Here is a 20,483-nt window from a genome sequence, read left to right on the forward strand (position 1 = left end):
TTACCTCACCGGATCCGCTCTCAGGTGCTGGTGTTGTCTCCGGACGTTCGGCTATCTTTGGCTTGGTGGCTTCAGACAGCTCATCTGGTCGAGGGGCGCCCATTTTGGATCCCGGACTGGGTCCTGCTCACGACGGATGCCAGTCTCCGGGGTTGGGGGGCAGTGACCGGCTCTTTGTCGCTTCAGGGTCGTTGGTCAGCGGAAGAAGCACTTCTCCCCATCAACATCCTGGAACTGCGGGCAGTATACAAGGCCCTGCAGTCGTCCGGCCCCGCTCTTCACGGAAGGGCGGTACAGGTGCAGTCCGACAACGCCACCACGGTGGCGTATATCAATCACCAAGGCGGAACTCGCAGTCAGGCAGCGATGTCGGAGGTGTCTCGTATCCTGTCTTGGGCGGAGGGTCACATTCCAGCGATCTCGGCGGTCTTCATCCCCGGAGTCCTCAATTGGGAGGCGGACTTCCTCAGCCGTCACGACGTGCATCCCGGGGAATGGTCGCTTCACCCAGAGGTGTTTCAGCTACTCGTGGACAGGTGGGGACTGCCGGAGCTGGACTTGATGGCCTCCCGTCACAATCACAAGTTGCCCGTTTACGGGTCAAGGACAAGAGACGCAGGTGCAAGTCTGGTGGACGCGCTGTCGGTGACATGGACGTTTCACCTGGCGTATCTGTTTCCTCCGATATCCCTGCTTCCTCGGGTTCTGCGGAAATTCAAGCAGGACGGCGGCATTCTCGTGCTGGTAGCTCCGGCGTGGCCCAGACGTCCTTGGTACTCCGATCTCAGGAGCCTCTCCATCGACGCTCCGTACCTTCTTCCTCAACGTCGGGACCTGTTGTCTCAGGGGCCCTGCCTTTACCCGGATCTGGGTCGGCTGTCTTTGACGGCGTGGCTCTTGAGACAGCCGTCTTGAGGTCTCGGGGCTTCTCCAGTTCGGTTATTGGTACCATGCTCAGGGCACGCAAGCCTGCTTCAGCACGGATTTATCACAGAGTGTGGCACACTTACTTTCAGTGGTGTGAGTCCAGACTTTATGATCCTCAGGTGTTCCGAGTTTCTAGGATCTTGGAATTTCTTCAGTCAGGATTGGATCTCGGCTTACGCCTTGCATCTCTGAAGGTTCATGTGTCCGCCTTGTCCGTGTGGTTTCAACGGCGGATTGCAATACTACCAGACGTTCACACCTTTTTCCAAGGTGTTCTCAGGATCCAGCCTCCCTTTGTGCCTCCTGTGGCTCCTTGGGACTTGGCGGTGGTGCTACGGGTCCTGCAGGGTCCTCCGTTTGAGCCTCTTGAGGCGGTGGAGCTCAAGTGGCTGACATTTAAGACGGTTTTTCTCCTGGCAATTGCTTCGGCCAGGAGGGTGTCTGAATTGGGGGCGCTTTCCTGTCGCCCTCCTTTCCTGATTTTTCACCAGGACAGAGCGGTGCTCCGCACTCGTCCTGAGTTTTTGCCCAAAGTGGTCTCGAAGTTCCATATTAATCAGGAACTTGTTGTGCCAGCTTTTCAGTCCCCTGATCTTTCAGCTGGTGAGACTTCCTTAGATGTGGTCCGGGCGCTTAGAATTTATGTAGACCGGACGGCTTCGGTTAGGAAGTCTGATTCCTTGTTTATCCTCTTTGGTTTTCACAAGAGGGGTTGGCCTGCCAACAAACAAACGTTAGCCCGTTGGCTTCGTTCCGTTATTTGTGAGGCTTATGCACAGGAGGGCTTACCTGTGCCAGCTTCTGTTAAGGCTCATTCCACTCGTTCTGTGGGTCCCTCTTGGGCTGCTAGACGTGGCGCTTCTGCTGTTCAGCTGTGTAAGGCGGCCACTTGGTCTTCAATTCAAACGTTTTTGAGGTTCTATGCGTTTGACACCTTTGCCTCTCAGGATGCATCCTTTGGGCGCCGGGTACTCCTTTCAGCACAGGAGCGTCCCCGCCCTTAGTTGTACTGCTTTGGGACATCCCCAAGGTCAACCCTGTGGACCCCCTATGGACCCTGAAGTAGAAAACAAGAGATATGGTAAGAACTTACCTTTGTTATCTCTGTTTCTACGAAGTCCATAGGGTCCACAGGGCGCCCGCCCTGACGCACCTGGCTTCAAATGGGCTGTGTGGCTGGTCACCGGTTTTCCGTCTCCTATTGCTGTGAGTATGGTTTCTTGTGTGTTCCAGTCTTCCTTCTCTCTGTTCCATATTCTCCTCCGGCCTAGGCTGCTTACCAACTGAGGTGCCTGTGGCTCGGGGGCGGGGTATAGAGGAGGACCCAAGTGCATCCTGGAAGCTAAAAGCTTAACTGTGTGGTGCCCATGGATCCTGTTCCAGCTATAACCCCAAGGTCAACCCTGTGGACCCTATGGACTTCGTAGAAACAGAGATAACAAAGGTAAGTTCTTACCATATCTCTTGTTATGTGCTGTCTATACCCCTCACTCACAGTATATACTGCACATTACTACTATACACCCCCTTATGTGCTGTCTATACCCCTCACCCACAGTGTATGCTGCACATTACTACTATACACCCCCTTATGTGCTGCCTATACCCCTCACCCACAGTATATGCTGCACATTACTACTATACACCCCCTTATGTGCTGCCTTTACCCCTCACCCACAGTGTATGCTGCACATTACTACTATACACCCCCTTATGTGCTGCCTATACCCCTCACCCACAGTGTATGCTGCACAGTACTTCTATACACCACCTTATGTGCTGCCTATACCCCTCACCCACAGTATATGCTGCACACTACTACTATACACCCCCTTATGTGCTGTTTGTAACTCTCACTCACAGTATATACTGCACATTACTACTATACACCCCCTTATGTGCTGTCTATACCCCTCACCCACAGTGTATGCTGCACATTACTACTATACACCCCCTTATGTGCTGCCTATACCCCTCACCCACAGTATATGCTGCACATTACTACTATACACCCCCTTATGTGCTGCCTTTACCCCTCACCCACAGTGTATGCTGCACATTACTACTATACACCCCCTTATGTGCTGCCTATACCCCTCACCCACAGTGTATGCTGCACAGTACTTCTATACACCACCTTATGTGCTGCCTATACCCCTCAACCACAGTATATGCTGCACACTACTACTATACACCCCCTTATGTGCTGTTTGTAACTCTCATCCACAGTATATGCTGCACACTACTACTATACACCCCCTTATGTGCTGTCTATACCCCTCACACACAGTATATGCTGCACATTACTACTATACACCCCCTTATGTGCTGTCTGTACCCCTCACCCACAGTATATGCTGCACATTACTACTATACACCCCCTTATGTGCTGTCTGTACCCCTCACCCACAGTATATGCTGCACATTACTACTATACACCCCCTTATGTACTGCCTATACCCCTCACCCACAGTATATGCAGCACATTACTACTATACACCCCCTTATGTGCTGCCTATACCCCTCACCCACAGTATATGCTGCACATTACTACTATACACCCCCTTTTGTGCTGCCTATACCCCTCACCCACAGTATATGCTGCGTGCTGTCTATGCCCCTCACTCACAGTGTATGCTGCACATTACTACTATACACCCCCTTATGTGCTGCCTATACCCCTCACCCACAGTATATGCTGCACATTACTACTATACACCCCTTATGTGCTGTCTATACCCCTCACCCACAGTATATGCAGCACATTACTACTATACACCCCCTTATGTGCTGTCTATACCCCTCACTCACAGTATATGCTGCACATTACTACTATACACCCCCTTATGTGCTGTCTATACCCCTCACTCACAGTATATACTGCACAGTACTACTATACACCCCCTTATGTGCTGTCTATACCCCTCACCCACAGTATATGCTGCACAGTACTACTATACATCCCCTTATGTGCTGTCTGTACCCCTCACCCACAGTATATGCTGCACATTACTACTATACACCCCTTATGTGCTGTCTATACCCCTCACCCACAGTATATGCTGCACATTATTACTATACACCCCTTATGTGCTGTCTATACCCCTCACCCACAGTATATGCTGCACATTACTACTATACACCCCCTTATGTGCTGTCTGTACCCCTCACCCACAGTATATACTGCACAGTACTACTATACACCCCCTTATGTGCTGTCTGTACCCCTCACCCACAGTATATGCTGCACATTACTACTATACACCCCTTATGTGCTGTCTATACCCCTCACCCACAGCATATGCTGCACATTACTACTTTACTCCCCTTATGTGCTGTCTATACCCCTCACCCACAGCATATGCTGCACATTACTACTATACATCCCCTTATGTGCTGTCTATACCCCTCACTCACTGTATATACTGCACATTACTACTATACACCCCCTTATGTGCTGCCTATACCCCTCACCCACAGTATATGCTGCACATTACTACTATACACCCCCTTATGTGCTGTCTATACCCCTCACCCACAGTATATGCTGCACATTACTACTATACACCCCCTTATGTGCTGTCTATACCCCTCACCCACAGTATATGCTGCACATTACTACTATACACCCCCTTATGTGCTGTCTATACCCCTCACCCACAGTATATGCTGCACATTACTACTATACACCCCCTAATGTGCTGCCTATACCCCTCACCCACAGTATATGCTGCACATTACTACTATACACCCCCTTTTGTGCTGCCTATACCCCTCACCCACAGTATATGCTGCGTGCTGTCTATGCCCCTCACTCACAGTGTATGCTGCACATTACTGCTATACACCCCCTTATGTGCTGCCTATACCCCTCACCCACAGTATATGCTGCACATTACTACTATACACCCCTTATGTGCTGTCTATACCCCTCACCCACAGTATATGCAGCACATTACTACTATACACCCCCTTATGTGCTGTCTATACCCCTCACTCACAGTATATGCTGCACATTACTACTATACACCCCCTTATGTGCTGTCTATACCCCTCACTCACAGTATATACTGCACATTACTACTATACACCCCCTTATGTGCTGTCTATACCCCTCACCCACAGTATATGCTGCACATTACTGCTATACACCCCCTTATGTGCTGCCTATACCCCTCACCCACAATGTATGCTGCACAGTACTACTATACATCCCCTTATGTGCTGTCTATACCCCTCACCCACAGTATATGCTGCACATTACTACTATACACCCCTTATGTGCTGTCTATACCACTCACCCACAGTATATGCTGCACATTACTACTATACACCCCCTTATGTGCTGCCTATACCCCTCACCCACAGTATATGCTGCACATTACTACTATACACCCCCTTATGTGCTGTCTATACCCCTCACCCACAGTATATGCTGCACATTACTGCTATACACCCCCTTATGTGCTGCATATACCCCTCACCCACAGTATTTGCTGCTCAGTACTACTATACACCCCCTTATGGTCTATATATAACCCTCACCCACAGTATATGCTTCACAGTACTATTATACACCCCCTTATGTGCTGTATATACCCCTCACCCACAGTATATGCTGCACATTACTACTATACTCCCCTTATGTGCTGTCTATACCCCTCACCCACAGTATATGCTGCACATTACTACTATACACCCCATATGTGCTGTCTATACCCCTCACCCACAGTATATGCTTCACAGTACTATTTTACACCCCCTTATGTGCTGTCTATACCCCTCACCCACAGTATATGCTTCACAGTACTATTATACACCCCCTTATGTGCTGTATATACCCCTCACCCACAGTATATGCTGCACATTACTACTATACTCCCCTTATGTGCTGTCTATACCCCTCACCCACAGTATATGCTGCACATTACTACTATACACCCCATATGTGCTGTCTATACCCCTCACCCACAGTATATGCTTCACAGTACTATTTTACACCCCCTTATGTGCTGTCTATACCCCTCACCCACAGTATATGCTTCACAGTACTATTATACACCCCCTTATGTGCTGTCTATACCTCTCACCCACAGTATATGCTGCACATTACTACTATACACCCCATATGTGCTGTCTATACCCCTCACCCACAGTATATGCTTCACAGTACTATTTTACACCCCCTTATGTGCTGTCTATACCCCTCACCCACAGTATATGCTGCACAATACTTCTAAACACCCCCTTATGTGCTGCCTATACCCCTCACCCACAGTATATGCTGCACATTACTACTATACACCCCATATGTGCTGTCTATACCCCTCACCCACAGTATATGCTTCACAGTACTATTTTACACCCCCTTATGTGCTGCCTATACCCCTCACCCACAGTATATGCTGCACATTACTACTATACACCCCATATGTGCTGTCTATACCCCTCACCCACAGTATATGCTTCACAGTACTATTTTACACCCCCTTATGTGCTGTCTATACCCCTCACCCACAGTATATGCTGTACATTACTACTATACACCCCCTTATGTGCTGCCTATACCCCTCACCCACAGTATATGCTGCACATTACTACTATACACTGTGTTTAATTACTGTGTTTCAACCAACATATGAAAGTGATTATTATTACCACCTCTTTGCTATGATTGGGTAATCCTACACTTGACTATATCCTACAAAATCCCTGACTTTCCTCAAGTGTACCTAGAGGAATTGATGCTGATTTGAAGGCATAGGGTAGTGACACCAAAAAATTAATTTGATTTAGATTTCTCTTCTGTTCATTCACTTTGCATTTTGTTAATTGGTAAAATTAAAATATGAGCATTTCTATGTGTGAAAGCATTATTTCTTTGCAGCATTTTTTTCCGAATTTTAAAACTTGTGCACAGTATTTTATTTTTTCAGACAATAGTCATCTTTTTTATTTTGTAAATGTATCGTTATTACTTGTAATCTGGAAAACTAAATAAAACCACTAAACCTTGAGAACTTAGTAATAGTAGGAAGATCTGTTCCTAGTTAAAATAAAACAGAAATAATTCTGTTTCCATACATTTTATTTCCAACAGATGGACGCACAATCAACAATACCTCGGAGGGAGATCTAATTTTGTGTCCACATTTTAAAATAGAAGATAAAGAAGATAACATCATTCAGGATTCTCCAGGAGACATCCCCAGTACTCTAAATTTGCATCCAATACCTCACAGTGCAGATATATCATCTGATCCCTCTAATCATAAGGAATGTTCCCCTGATACCTCCAATATTGCTTCACACAATACAGCTCACAGAGGTGATAAAAGCTTTGTCTGTTTTGAGTGTGGGAAATGTTTCACAAGGAAAACAAATCTTGTTAAACATCAGCAAACTCACACAGGTGAGAGACCATTTTCATGTTCTGAGTGTGGGAAATGTTTTAAAAGAAAATCACATCTTGTTATACATCAGAGAAGTCACACAGGGGAGAAGCCATTTCCATGTTCTGAGTGTGGGAAATGTTTTACACAGAAATCAGAACTTGTTAAACATCAGAGAAGTCACACAGGTGAAAAACCATTTCCATGTTCTGAGTGTGGGAAATGTTTTTCACAGAAATCACCTCTTGTTACACATCAGAGAAGTCACACAGGTGAGAAGCCATTTTCATGTTCTGAGTGTGGGAAATGTTTTGCACAGAAATCATTTCTTGTTACACATCAAAGAAGTCACACAGGTGAGAAACCATTTCCATGTTCTGAGTGTGGGAAATGTTTTGCACGGAAATCATTTCTTGTTACACATCAGAGAAGTCACACAGGTGAGAAGCCATTTCCATGTTCTGTGTGTGGGAAATGTTTTTCACATAAATCACCTCTTGTTACACATCAGAGAAGTCACACAGGTGAGAGACCATTTCCATGTTCTGAGTGTGGGAAATGTTTTGCACGGAAATCACATCTTGTTGTACATGAGCGATTTCACACAGGTGCGAAACCATTTCTATGCTCTGAGTGTGGAAAATGTTTTACAGATAAATCAGCTATTAAAAGACATCAAAGATGTCACACAGGTGAGAAACCATTTCCATGTTCTGAGTGTGGGAAATGTTTTACAGAGAAATCAGCACTTATTAGACATCAGAGATGTCACACAGGTGAGAAGCCATTTCCATGCTCTGATTGTGGGAAATGTTTCACAGAAAAATTACATCTTGTTAGACATCAAAAATGTCACACAGGGGAGAAACCATTTCCATGCTCTGAGTGTAGAAAATGTTTTACACAGAAATCAGATCTTGTTACACATCAAATAACACATAAAAAAAACATGAGCTGATAGACATAAAATACAATACTTTAAATAATTCAAACTGTTCAAATCTTTTGGCTAATCTTTTGTGTTTTGTGTACCAGTAATAGCAAAATGGACAATACACAGCGCCGTCAGTAGACTAAACATTGGTACATTTTCCACACAACAATAAACCCGTAATAAAGGGAAGTATATATTACACAGTCATGGACAACAGAAGAGAACAGACAGGAAAGAGCAGGGAGGGAAAGATGTATTTTTTGTTGCTAACCAAAAGCAATAAGTCCTCAGTCTCCTTGTACTCTAACCAAGAGATCCATGTGGAGACAAATTCCCAATGTCAGTCCATCGTGGAGAACATCACATCTTCCATCTGATGTTATACATATGTGATGTAATGAGTTACTGTAATTGTCATTACCTGTGTGTGATGGGGATCAGTGAAGCATAGATTATAGTAGCACACTGCCTGTTATATACTCACACACACACAGTGCTATGTATGTCCTTTCATCACTCTGCATTTCATTCCGCTGACCAATTGGCTCAGATGTAGTCATGTGTCTTATCAGCCATACTATATCTTACCATTCAGTCTTAGGGGGCAGCTAGCTGAGGAGGCAACTAACTGTGGTAATACACAAAGTGTGCAATAACGAAGTGGGTTTTCTAAACAGTTTAAAAAAAAAACAGTGTAACACACATTGAATACCATCTGTGACCAGCTAATTTCATAATCAAACTTGACATTTGTTTATGTACTGTCCTACAAATTTCAATTTTTAATCCAAAATCAACATGTTTAAAAAATTGCCTTTTCCTATATCACTCCATGGTATCTTCTCTAAGGCTATTACACCAGTCACTCTCCCTGTATCTCACCCCTCTGTACACATTGCCTCCTCATTACTCCCCTCTTATAGGAAAAAGCTCATGTCTGTATATATCACTCCATGGTATCTTCTCTAAGGCTATTACATCCATCACTCTCCCTGTATGTCACCCCTCTGTACACATTGCCTCCTCATTACTCTACTCCCCTCTTATATACACATGAGCTTTTTCCTATATCACTCCATGGTATCTTCTCTAAGGCTATTACATCCATCACTCTCCCTGTATGTCACCCCTCTGTACACATTGCCTCCTCATTATTCTACTCCCCTCTTACATACACACATGAGCTTTTTCCTATAACACTCCATGGTATCTTCTCTAAGGTTATTACATCCGTCACTATCCGTCACTATCCCTGTATATCACCCCTCTATAACATTTTGTACAATGTATCTCTTTTTATAATCCTCATATAGTTCCTGTATCTAGTCTATGCACTCCATGGTGTCTACAATGTATCATTTATTATACTCATATGTATACTGTAGCTATTCTGCAGCTCATATACACTCCGTGGTTACTACAATGTATCTTTTATTATACTCATATGTATACTGTATCTATTCTGCAGCTCATATACACTCTGTGGTGTCTACAATGTATCATTTATTATATACCTCATATGTATACTGTATCTATTCTGCAGCTCATATACACTCTGATGTATCTACAATGTATCTTTTATTATAATCATATGTATACTGTATCTATTCTGACTCACAGTTATGTGATTGTTCCCTTATTGTACATGGTCCTCACCTCTCTCACCTCTCCTGGTGTAAGGAGTCACAGTCATCATCACATGTATCAGCACCTGCACTACATACACCTCCTAAATGGTGTATCAGCACAAGTGTCCATGTCTGAGTCACAGTTATGTGACTGTGCCCTTATTGTACATGGTCCTCACCCGTCTCACCTCTCCTGGTGTAAGGAGTCACAGTCATCATCACATGTATCAGCACCTGCACTACATACACCTCCTAAATGGTGTATCAGCACAAGTGTCCATGTCTGAGTCACAGTTATGTGACTGTACCCTTATTGTACATGGTCCTCACCCCTCTCACCTCTCCTGGTGTAAGCAGTCACAGTCATCATCACATGTATCAGCACCCGCACTACATACATCATCTAAATGGTGTATCAGCTGAGGGAAGATGTCTATGCCCTTAGGCAGTGGACTGAAGTTCTTGGTGACTGTCAAGGTGCTGGGAATTGCTGGAGAGAAATACAGGACACATGCATGGTCTCTGTATCTCTCCCTCTTTAATGTCCCAAACGTTCACATATTTTCAAGTTTCTTAGGCAACACATCTGTTCAGAATACATGTTAAAAATTCAACTATTCTCAGAGAAGCCTGTTATTCTTTAACAGCAAAATGCCTTAAAATAAGCATTTGAATAAATATTCCTTATCACATGACCTTGTGCGTACATGTTACATTTTACAAGCTTAAATGAAGTCTGCTTAGAACTAAAAATGGCTTTAATGCTTTTACAATTCCCTCCTTTTTATTAAAATCTTACATACTTCTTGTCTTTCTAGCTTACCTAGCTATGGCCCACCCCCTACGTATCTGGTCCCTACTTTACTCAACAAATTTATCCCTTTTATCCCCCTCCTTTGCAGCAACCAAAAAATTTACTCCCATCTTTTTTATATAATTACAGCTTTTGTCTGCATTCTCTTACTCTTCACATAAGTTACAGAGACAATATCAGTTTTCCTAGACAATAACAAATACTACATTTCATTATGAATGCATTTAAAATAAATGCCCATTCTAGACCACATAGGCGATGAGTCCCTTAGTCCTTAAACTTGTGTCTTCTTTCTCATAAATGTTCTCGTAAATGTTTTATTATTGCTATACATTGTTCACACTACTCTCTGCCAAGCAATAGTACCCTTGTCTTGCAGATTACACAGAAGTTCTAGATGTGTTCATGTATCAGGACCATAGTGGTCTTTGATGTTTCTTAGGATGCTTTAAACCTAGAACAGCAATCAAGTGTAAGTATTATCCTTATTAGCCATATCCATATCCTGACAATCGGGTAAAAGATTACTACTAATGCCAATCCTTTAGCTATTAGCATGAGAACACCTGAAAGCCATCCTCCCGTTCCCTTGAACCAATTTGCTGGATTCAACCATGAAAACCATCCATTACTATCAATATCATACTCTATATTATGCGTCTTCCTAAACTGCTCCTTCAATTCTTTAACTTTCTCCAAGTGTACATATATTGGGTCAGACAAATTATCAGCTATATAACTACAGCAAACAGGTCTCACTATTTTACACATACTACCCTGTGTAGCTGTGAGATACTCAAGGATCAGCCTAAACCAGTGGTTCTCAAACTCGGCCCTCACGACCCCACACAGGTCACGTTTTCCAGGTCACCCAATAGGTACACGGGTGTATTCATTAGTTACTGACACATTTTAAAAGATCCACAGGTGGAGCTAATTATTTAAATTGTGTTTCTGTGAGGAGACCTGGAAAACATGCACTGTTCGGGGTCCTGAGGACTGAGTTTGAGAACTTGTGGCCTAAACTGTCCCAAATCCTTCACCTAGAATTTTAATATATATCTATTCATAACTTCAAATGACTCCAGCTCCCTGTGTGAAGATCTTGCAGTGTAAGGCTCGTATCCAATCCTGACGCCTTTACTGCCATTAGAGAAGTTAGGAGAACTTGATAAGGACCTCGTATCTGTGTCCTAGGACTTTTCCTTAGATGCTTTATCATGATCCAATCACGTGGTTGCAGTGTGTAGGTGCTGCGATCTGAATTGGGATCTAGAACATAAGAGAACACTTGGTGGACTTTGGTTAGTTTCTATTATATATGCATCACATATTGAGTCAAGTCACCATGCTGATATTGTAACTGTTGTAGGAAGTCACATCTTGTTCTAACAGCTATACTAAATAGTATTCCATAAGCTATTATCCTACATTTCCCATTGGGACTGTTCTTGACAATCAATCATATTACAAATAAACATTATTCTAACAAACTCTTATAGTTCAATTTGAGTGTATAGTTCAGTCTTTACACTCTATCATTGTTTTGGGCCCTATTTATTCTCAGATACCTTCTAAAAATGTTTTCAGTAAAATGTGTATCTCTGTCACTCTCTGTACTTCACATGTACAAATTACTTATGCAATTTATTTCCTCTTTTCCTACTGTTCTTTGTGTTTGCCACCTTGCAAAACCACAGTCAGGTCTGAGCACAGGACATACCCAACACTTAACTAGATAAAATCCATCTTTAGTTTCTGGAAGGGATAACATGTCTGTGGGGTTCTCTTTTCTTTCTTCTAGTACCTTGATTTACTTTTTTTCTGGGCTTTGCAATAATTAGGGGTAGGCTTATGCAGCATGACTGAAGCCTGGGGCTATCCAGTTCTCCTTGGCTATTTTTACCATAGCATCTCTAAACTGATGAGTGCTATAAAGTATTTGGGCTCAGACTGAGAACAGTGCACGTGGCAGACAGAGGTGGCACGCAACCATCCATCCATCACACTGAATTCATGCACCTAGTCTTTTCCACGTTTCTACTTCTTTCTGAGGAGCCTGTGACTGCAACTTTTAAAGAGGTCCAGGTCCAATATCTGTGGTGTTATGGCCACCAGTATCAAAATATCAGGTAAGGGTTTTACTGCAGCCTGTCTGGCCAGCTTGGTTTGCTAAGGCATTGCCTCTTACTTCTGGGGTATTATCTCTAGTATCTGCTTTTGACCTTAATTAAAACTAAATTTGTAGGCATTTGAAAAGCAGCAGACAAAAATCGAATGTAATCTACATAATCTATGTATAACTTACAATAACATGACCTATCAAAAAAGATTTCATTAATTAGAAATAAAAAAAACTAATCATTTGAGTCCATTATCCTGTTGCATAACTGATTCAATTATGTTCACAGTTGACTGAGGAAGAAAAAAAAGTTGTGGTTTACATCTTCCTGTTTTTTTTTACAGACTCTACTGCTGCTATCACTAGTAGCACTACTATTAATTAGCATATCTCATGCTGCTATCACTAGTAGCACTACTATTACTAAGCATATCTGATGCTGCTGTCACTAGTAGCACTACTATTAATTAGCATATCTGATGCTGCTGTCACTATTAGCACTACTATTACTAAGCATATCTGATGCTGCTGTCACTAGTAGCACTACTATTACTAAGCATATCTGATGCTGCTGTCACTAGTAGCACTACTATTACTAAGCATATCTGATGCTGCTGTCACTAGTAGCACTATTATTACTAAGCATATCTGATGCTGCTGTCACTAGTAGCACTACTATTACTAAGCATATCTGATGCTGCTGTCACTAGTAGCACTACTATTACTAAGCATATCTGATGCTGCTGTCACTAGTAGCACTACTATTAATTAGCTTATCTGATGCTGCTATCACTAGTAGCACTACTATTACTAAGCATATCTGATGCTGCTGTCACTAGTAGCACTACTATTACTAAGCATATCTGATGCTGCTGTCACTAGTAGCACTACTATTAATTAGCTTATCTGATGCTGCTGTCACTAGTAGCACTACTATTAATTAGCTTATCTGATGCTGCTGTCACTAGTAGCACTATTAATTAGCTTATCTGATGCTGTTATCACTAGTAGCACTACTATTACTAAGCATATCTGATGCTGCTGTCACTAGTAGCACTACTATTACTAAGCATATCTGATGCTGCTGTCACTATTAGCACTACTATTAATTAGCTTATCTGATGCTGCTGTCACTAGTAGCACTACTATTAATTAGCTTATCTGATGCTGCTGTCACTAGTAGCACTACTATTAATTAGCTTATCTGATGCTGCTGTCACTAGTAGCACTACTATTACTAAGCATATCTGATGCTGCTGTCACTAGTAGCACTACTATTACTAAGCATATCTGATGCTGCTGTCACTAGTAGCACTACTATTACTAAGCATATCTGATGCTGCTGTCACTAGTAGCACTACTATTAATTAGCATATCTGATGCTGCTGTCACTAGTAGCACTACTATTACTAAGCATATCTGATGCTGCTGTCACTAGTAGCACTACTATTACTAAGCATATCTGATGCTGCTGTCACTAGTAGCACTACTATTACTAAGCATATCTGATGCTGCTGTCACTAGTAGCACTATTATTACTAAGCATATCTGATGATGCTGTCACTAGTAGAACTACTATTACTAAGCATATCTGATGCTGCTGTCACTAGTAGCACTACTATTACTAAGCATATCTGATGCTGCTGTCACTAGTAGCACTACTATTAATTAGCTTATCTGATGCTGCTATCACTAGTAGCACTACTATTACTAAGCATATCTGATGCTGCTGTCACTAGTAGCACTACTATTAATTAGCATATCTGATGCTGCTGTCACTAGTAGCACTACTATTACTAAGCATATCTGATGCTGCTGTCACTAGTAGCACTACTATTAATTAGCTTATCTGATGCTGCTATCACTAGTAGCACTACTATTACTAAGCATATCTGATGCTGCTGTCACTAGTAGCACTACTATTAATTAGCATATCTGATGCTGCTGTCACTAGTAGCACTACTATTACTAAGCATATCTGATGCTGCTGTCACTAGTAGCACTACTATTACTAAGCATATCTGATGCTGCTGTCACTAGTAGCACTACTATTAATTAGCATATCTGATGCTGCTGTCACTAGTAGCACTACTATTAATTAGCTTATCTGATGCTGCTATCACTAGTAGCACTACTATTACTAAGAATATCTGATGCTACTGTCACTAGTAGCACTACTATTACTAAGCATATCTGATGCTGCTGTCACTAGTAGCACTACTATTAATTAGCTTATCTGATGCTGCTGTCACTAGTAGCACTACTATTAATTAGCTTTTCAGATGCTGCTATCACTAGTAGCACTACTATTACTAAGCATATCTGATGCTGCTGTCACTAGTAGCACTACTATTAATTAGCTTATCTGATGCTGCTGTCACTAGTAGCACTACTATTAATTAGCTTATCTGATGCTGCTGTCACTAGTAGCACTATTAATTAGCTTATCTGATGCTGTTATCACTAGTAGCACTACTATTACTAAGCATATCTGATGCTGCTGTCACTAGTAGCACTACTATTACTAAGCATATCTGATGCTGCTGTCACTATTAGCACTACTATTAATTAGCTTATCTGATGCTGCTGTCACTAGTAGCACTACTATTAATTAGCTTATCTGATGCTGCTGTCACTAGTAGCACTACTATTACTAAGCATATCTGATGCTGCTGTCACTAGTAGCACTACTATTACTAAGCATATCTGATGCTGCTGTCACTAGTAGCACTACTATTACTAAGCATATCTGATGCTGCTGTCACTAGTAGCACTACTATTAATTAGCATATCTGATGCTGCTGTCACTAGTAGCACTACTATTACTAAGCATATCTGATGCTGCTGTCACTAGTAGCACTACTATTACTAAGCATATCTGATGCTGCTGTCACTAGTAGCACTACTATTAATTAGCTTATCTGATGCTGCTATCACTAGTAGCACTACTATTACTAAGAATATCTGATGCTACTGTCACTAGTAGCACTACTATTACTAAGCATATCTGATGCTGCTGTCACTAGTAGCACTACTATTAATTAGCTTATCTGATGCTGCTGTCACTAGTAGCACTACTATTAATTAGCTTATCTGATGCTGCTATCACTAGTAGCACTACTATTACTAAGCATATCTGATGCTGCTGTCACTAGTAGCACTACTATTAATTAGCTTATCTGATGCTGCTGTCACTAGTAGCACTACTATTAATTAGCTTATCTGATGCTGCTGTCACTAGTAGCACTATTAATTAGCTTATCTGATGCTGTTATCACTAGTAGCACTACTATTACTAAGCATATCTGATGCTGCTGTCACTAGTAGCACTACTATTACTAAGCATATCTGATGCTGCTGTCACTATTAGCACTACTATTAATTAGCTTATCTGATGCTGCTGTCACTAGTAGCACTACTATTAATTAGCTTATCTGATGCTGCTGTCACTAGTAGCACTACTATTACTAAGCATATCTGATGCTGCTGTCACTAGTAGCACTACTATTACTAAGCATATCTGATGCTGCTGTCACTAGTAGCACTACTATTACTAAGCATATCTGATGCTGCTGTCACTAGTAGCACTACTATTACTAAGCATAGCTGATGCTGCTGTCACTAGCAGCACTACTATTACTAAGCATATCTGATGCTGCTGTCACTAGTAGCACTACTATTACTAAGCATATCTGATGCTGCTGTCACTAGTAGCACTACTATTACTAAGCATATCTGATGCTGCTGTCACTAGTAGCACTACTATTAATTAGCTTATCTGATGCTGCTAACACTAGTAGCACTACTATTACTAAGCATATCTGATGCTGCTGTCACTAGTAGCACTACTATTAATTAGCTTATCTGATGCTGCTAACACTAGTAGCACTACTATTACTAAGCATATCTGATGCTGCTGTCACTAGTAGCACTACTATTAATTAGCTTATCTGATGCTGCTGTCACTAGTAGCACTACTATTAATTAGCTTATCTGATGCTGCTGTCACTAGTAGCACTACTATAAATTAGCATATCTGATGCTGCTGTCACTAGTAGCACTACTATTACTAAGCATATCTGATGCTGCTGTCACTATTAGCACTACTATTAATTAGCTTATCTGATGCTGCTGTCACTACTAGCACTACTATTACTAAGCATATCTGATGCTGCTGTCACTAGTAGCACTACTATTAATTAGCATATCTGATGCTGCTGTCACTAGTAGCACTACTATTAATTAGCTTATCTGATGCTGCTGTCACTAGTAGCACTACTATTAATTAGCTTATCTGATGCTGCTATCACTAGTAGCACTACTATTACTAAGCATATCTGATGCTGCTGTCACTAGTAGCACTACTATTAATTAGCTTATCTGATGCTGCTGTCACTAGTAGCACTACTATTAATTAGCTTATCTGATGCTGCTGTCACTAGTAGCACTACTATTAATTAGCTTATCTGATGCTGCTATCACTAGTAGCACTACTATTACTAAGCATATCTGATGCTGCTGTCACTAGTAGCACTACTATTAATTAGCTTATCTGATGCTGCTGTCACTAGTAGCACTACTATTAATTAGCTTATCTGATGCTGCTATCACTAGTAGCACTACTATTACTAAGCATATCTGATGCTGCTGTCACTAGTAGCACTACTATTACTAAACATATCTGATGCTACTGTCACTAGTAGCACTACTATTACTAAGCATATCTGATGCTGCTGTCACTAGTAGCACTACTATTAATTAGCATATCTGATGCTGCTGTCACTAGTAGCACTACTATTACTAAGCATATCTGATGCTGCTGTCACTAGTAGCACTACTATTAATTAGCTTATCTGATGCTGCTATCACTAGTAGCACTACTATTACTAAGCATATCTGATGCTGCTGTCACTAGTAGCACTACTATTACTAAACATATCTGATGCTACTGTCACTAGTAGCACTACTACTACTAAGCATATCTGATGCTGCTGTCACTAGTAGCACTACTATTACTAAGCATATCTGATGCTGCTGTCACTAGTAGCACTACTATTACTAAGCATATCTGATGCTGCTGTCACTAGTAGCACTACTATTACTAAGCATATCTGATGCTGCTGTCACTAGTAGCACTACTATTACTAAGCATATCTGATGCTGCTGTCACTAGTAGCACTACTATTAATTAGCATATCTGATGCTACTGTCACTAGTAGCACTACTATTACTAAGCATATCTGATGCTGCTGTCACTAGTAGCACTACTATTAATTAGCATATCTGATGCTGCTGTCACTAGTAGCACTACTATTACTAAGCATATCTGATGCTGCTGTCACTGGTAGCACTACTATTACTAAGCATATCTGATGCTGCTGTCACTAGTAGCACTACTATTACTAAGCATATCTGATGCTGCTGTCACTAGTAGCACTACTATTACTAAGCATATCTGATGCTGCTGTCACTAGTAGCACTACTATTAATTAGCTTATCTGATGCTGCTATCACTAGTAGCACTACTATTACTAAGAATATCTGATGCTACTGTCACTAGTAGCACTACTATTACTAAGCATATCTGATGCTGCTGTCACTAGTAGCACTACTATTAATTAGCTTATCTGATGCTGCTGTCACTAGTAGCACTACTATTAATTAGCTTATCTGATGCTGCTATCACTAGTAGCACTACTATTACTAAGCATATCTGATGCTGCTGTCACTAGTAGCACTACTATTAATTAGCTTATCTGATGCTGCTGTCACTAGTAGCACTACTATTAATTAGCTTATCTGATGCTGCTGTCACTAGTAGCACTATTAATTAGCTTATCTGATGCTGTTATCACTAGTAGCACTACTATTACTAAGCATATCTGATGCTGCTGTCACTAGTAGCACTACTATTACTAAGCATATCTGATGCTGCTGTCACTATTAGCACTACTATTAATTAGCTTATCTGATGCTGCTGTCACTAGTAGCACTACTATTAATTAGCTTATCTGATGCTGCTGTCACTAGTAGCACTACTATTACTAAGCATATCTGATGCTGCTGTCACTAGTAGCACTACTATTACTAAGCATATCTGATGCTGCTGTCACTAGTAGCACTACTATTACTAAGCATATCTGATGCTGCTGTCACTAGTAGCACTACTATTACTAAGCATAGCTGATGCTGCTGTCACTAGCAGCACTACTATTACTAAGCATATCTGATGCTGCTGTCACTAGTAGCACTACTATTACTAAGCATATCTGATGCTGCTGTCACTAGTAGCACTACTATTACTAAGCATATCTGATGCTGCTGTCACTAGTAGCACTACTATTAATTAGCTTATCTGATGCTGCTAACACTAGTAGCACTACTATTACTAAGCATATCTGATGCTGCTGTCACTAGTAGCACTACTATTAATTAGCTTATCTGATGCTGCTAACACTAGTAGCACTACTATTACTAAGCATATCTGATGCTGCTGTCACTAGTAGCACTACTATTAATTAGCTTATCTGATGCTGCTGTCACTAGTAGCACTACTATTAATTAGCTTATCTGATGCTGCTGTCACTAGTAGCACTACTATAAATTAGCATATCTGATGCTGCTGTCACTAGTAGCACTACTATTACTAAGCATATCTGATGCTGCTGTCACTATTAGCACTACTATTAATTAGCTTATCTGATGCTGCTGTCACTACTAGCACTACTATTACTAAGCATATCTGATGCTGCTGTCACTAGTAGCACTACTATTAATTAGCATATCTGATGCTGCTGTCACTAGTAGCACTACTATTAATTAGCTTATCTGATGCTGCTGTCACTAGTAGCACTACTATTAATTAGCTTATCTGATGCTGCTATCACTAGTAGCACTACTATTACTAAGCATATCTGATGCTGCTGTCACTAGTAGCACTACTATTAATTAGCTTATCTGATGCTGCTGTCACTAGTAGCACTACTATTAATTAGCTTATCTGATGCTGCTGTCACTAGTAGCACTACTATTAATTAGCTTATCTGATGCTGCTATCACTAGTAGCACTACTATTACTAAGCATATCTGATGCTGCTGTCACTAGTAGCACTACTATTAATTAGCTTATCTGATGCTGCTGTCACTAGTAGCACTACTATTAATTAGCTTATCTGATGCTGCTATCACTAGTAGCACTACTATTACTAAGCATATCTGATGCTGCTGTCACTAGTAGCACTACTATTACTAAACATATCTGATGCTACTGTCACTAGTAGCACTACTATTACTAAGCATATCTGATGCTGCTGTCACTAGTAGCACTACTATTAATTAGCATATCTGATGCTGCTGTCACTAGTAGCACTACTATTACTAAGCATATCTGATGCTGCTGTCACTAGTAGCACTACTATTAATTAGCTTATCTGATGCTGCTATCACTAGTAGCACTACTATTACTAAGCATATCTGATGCTGCTGTCACTAGTAGCACTACTATTACTAAACATATCTGATGCTACTGTCACTAGTAGCACTACTACTACTAAGCATATCTGATGCTGCTGTCACTAGTAGCACTACTATTACTAAGCATATCTGATGCTGCTGTCACTAGTAGCACTACTATTACTAAGCATATCTGATGCTGCTGTCACTAGTA

The 20,483-nt window shown here is 41.4% G+C and overlaps 1 protein-coding gene across 1 annotated transcript; it reads left to right on the forward strand.

Moving 5' to 3' along the window:
- Positions 1-6,981: 6,981 nt before the first annotated feature.
- LOC148431279 (uncharacterized) lies at positions 6,982-9,956 on the forward strand (the record flags this gene model as incomplete). Its single annotated transcript, XM_088466133.1, has 1 exon — positions 6,982-9,956. A coding segment is annotated over one exon (1,296 nt), but the record flags the coding sequence as incomplete, so codon positions are not given.
- Positions 9,957-20,483: the final 10,527 nt, after the last annotated feature.

Source organism: Taudactylus pleione, unplaced genomic scaffold, assembly GCF_031769625.1.
Source record: "Taudactylus pleione unplaced genomic scaffold, aTauple2 ptg002531l, whole genome shotgun sequence".
NCBI classification, from domain to species: Eukaryota; Metazoa; Chordata; class Amphibia; order Anura; family Myobatrachidae; genus Taudactylus; species Taudactylus pleione.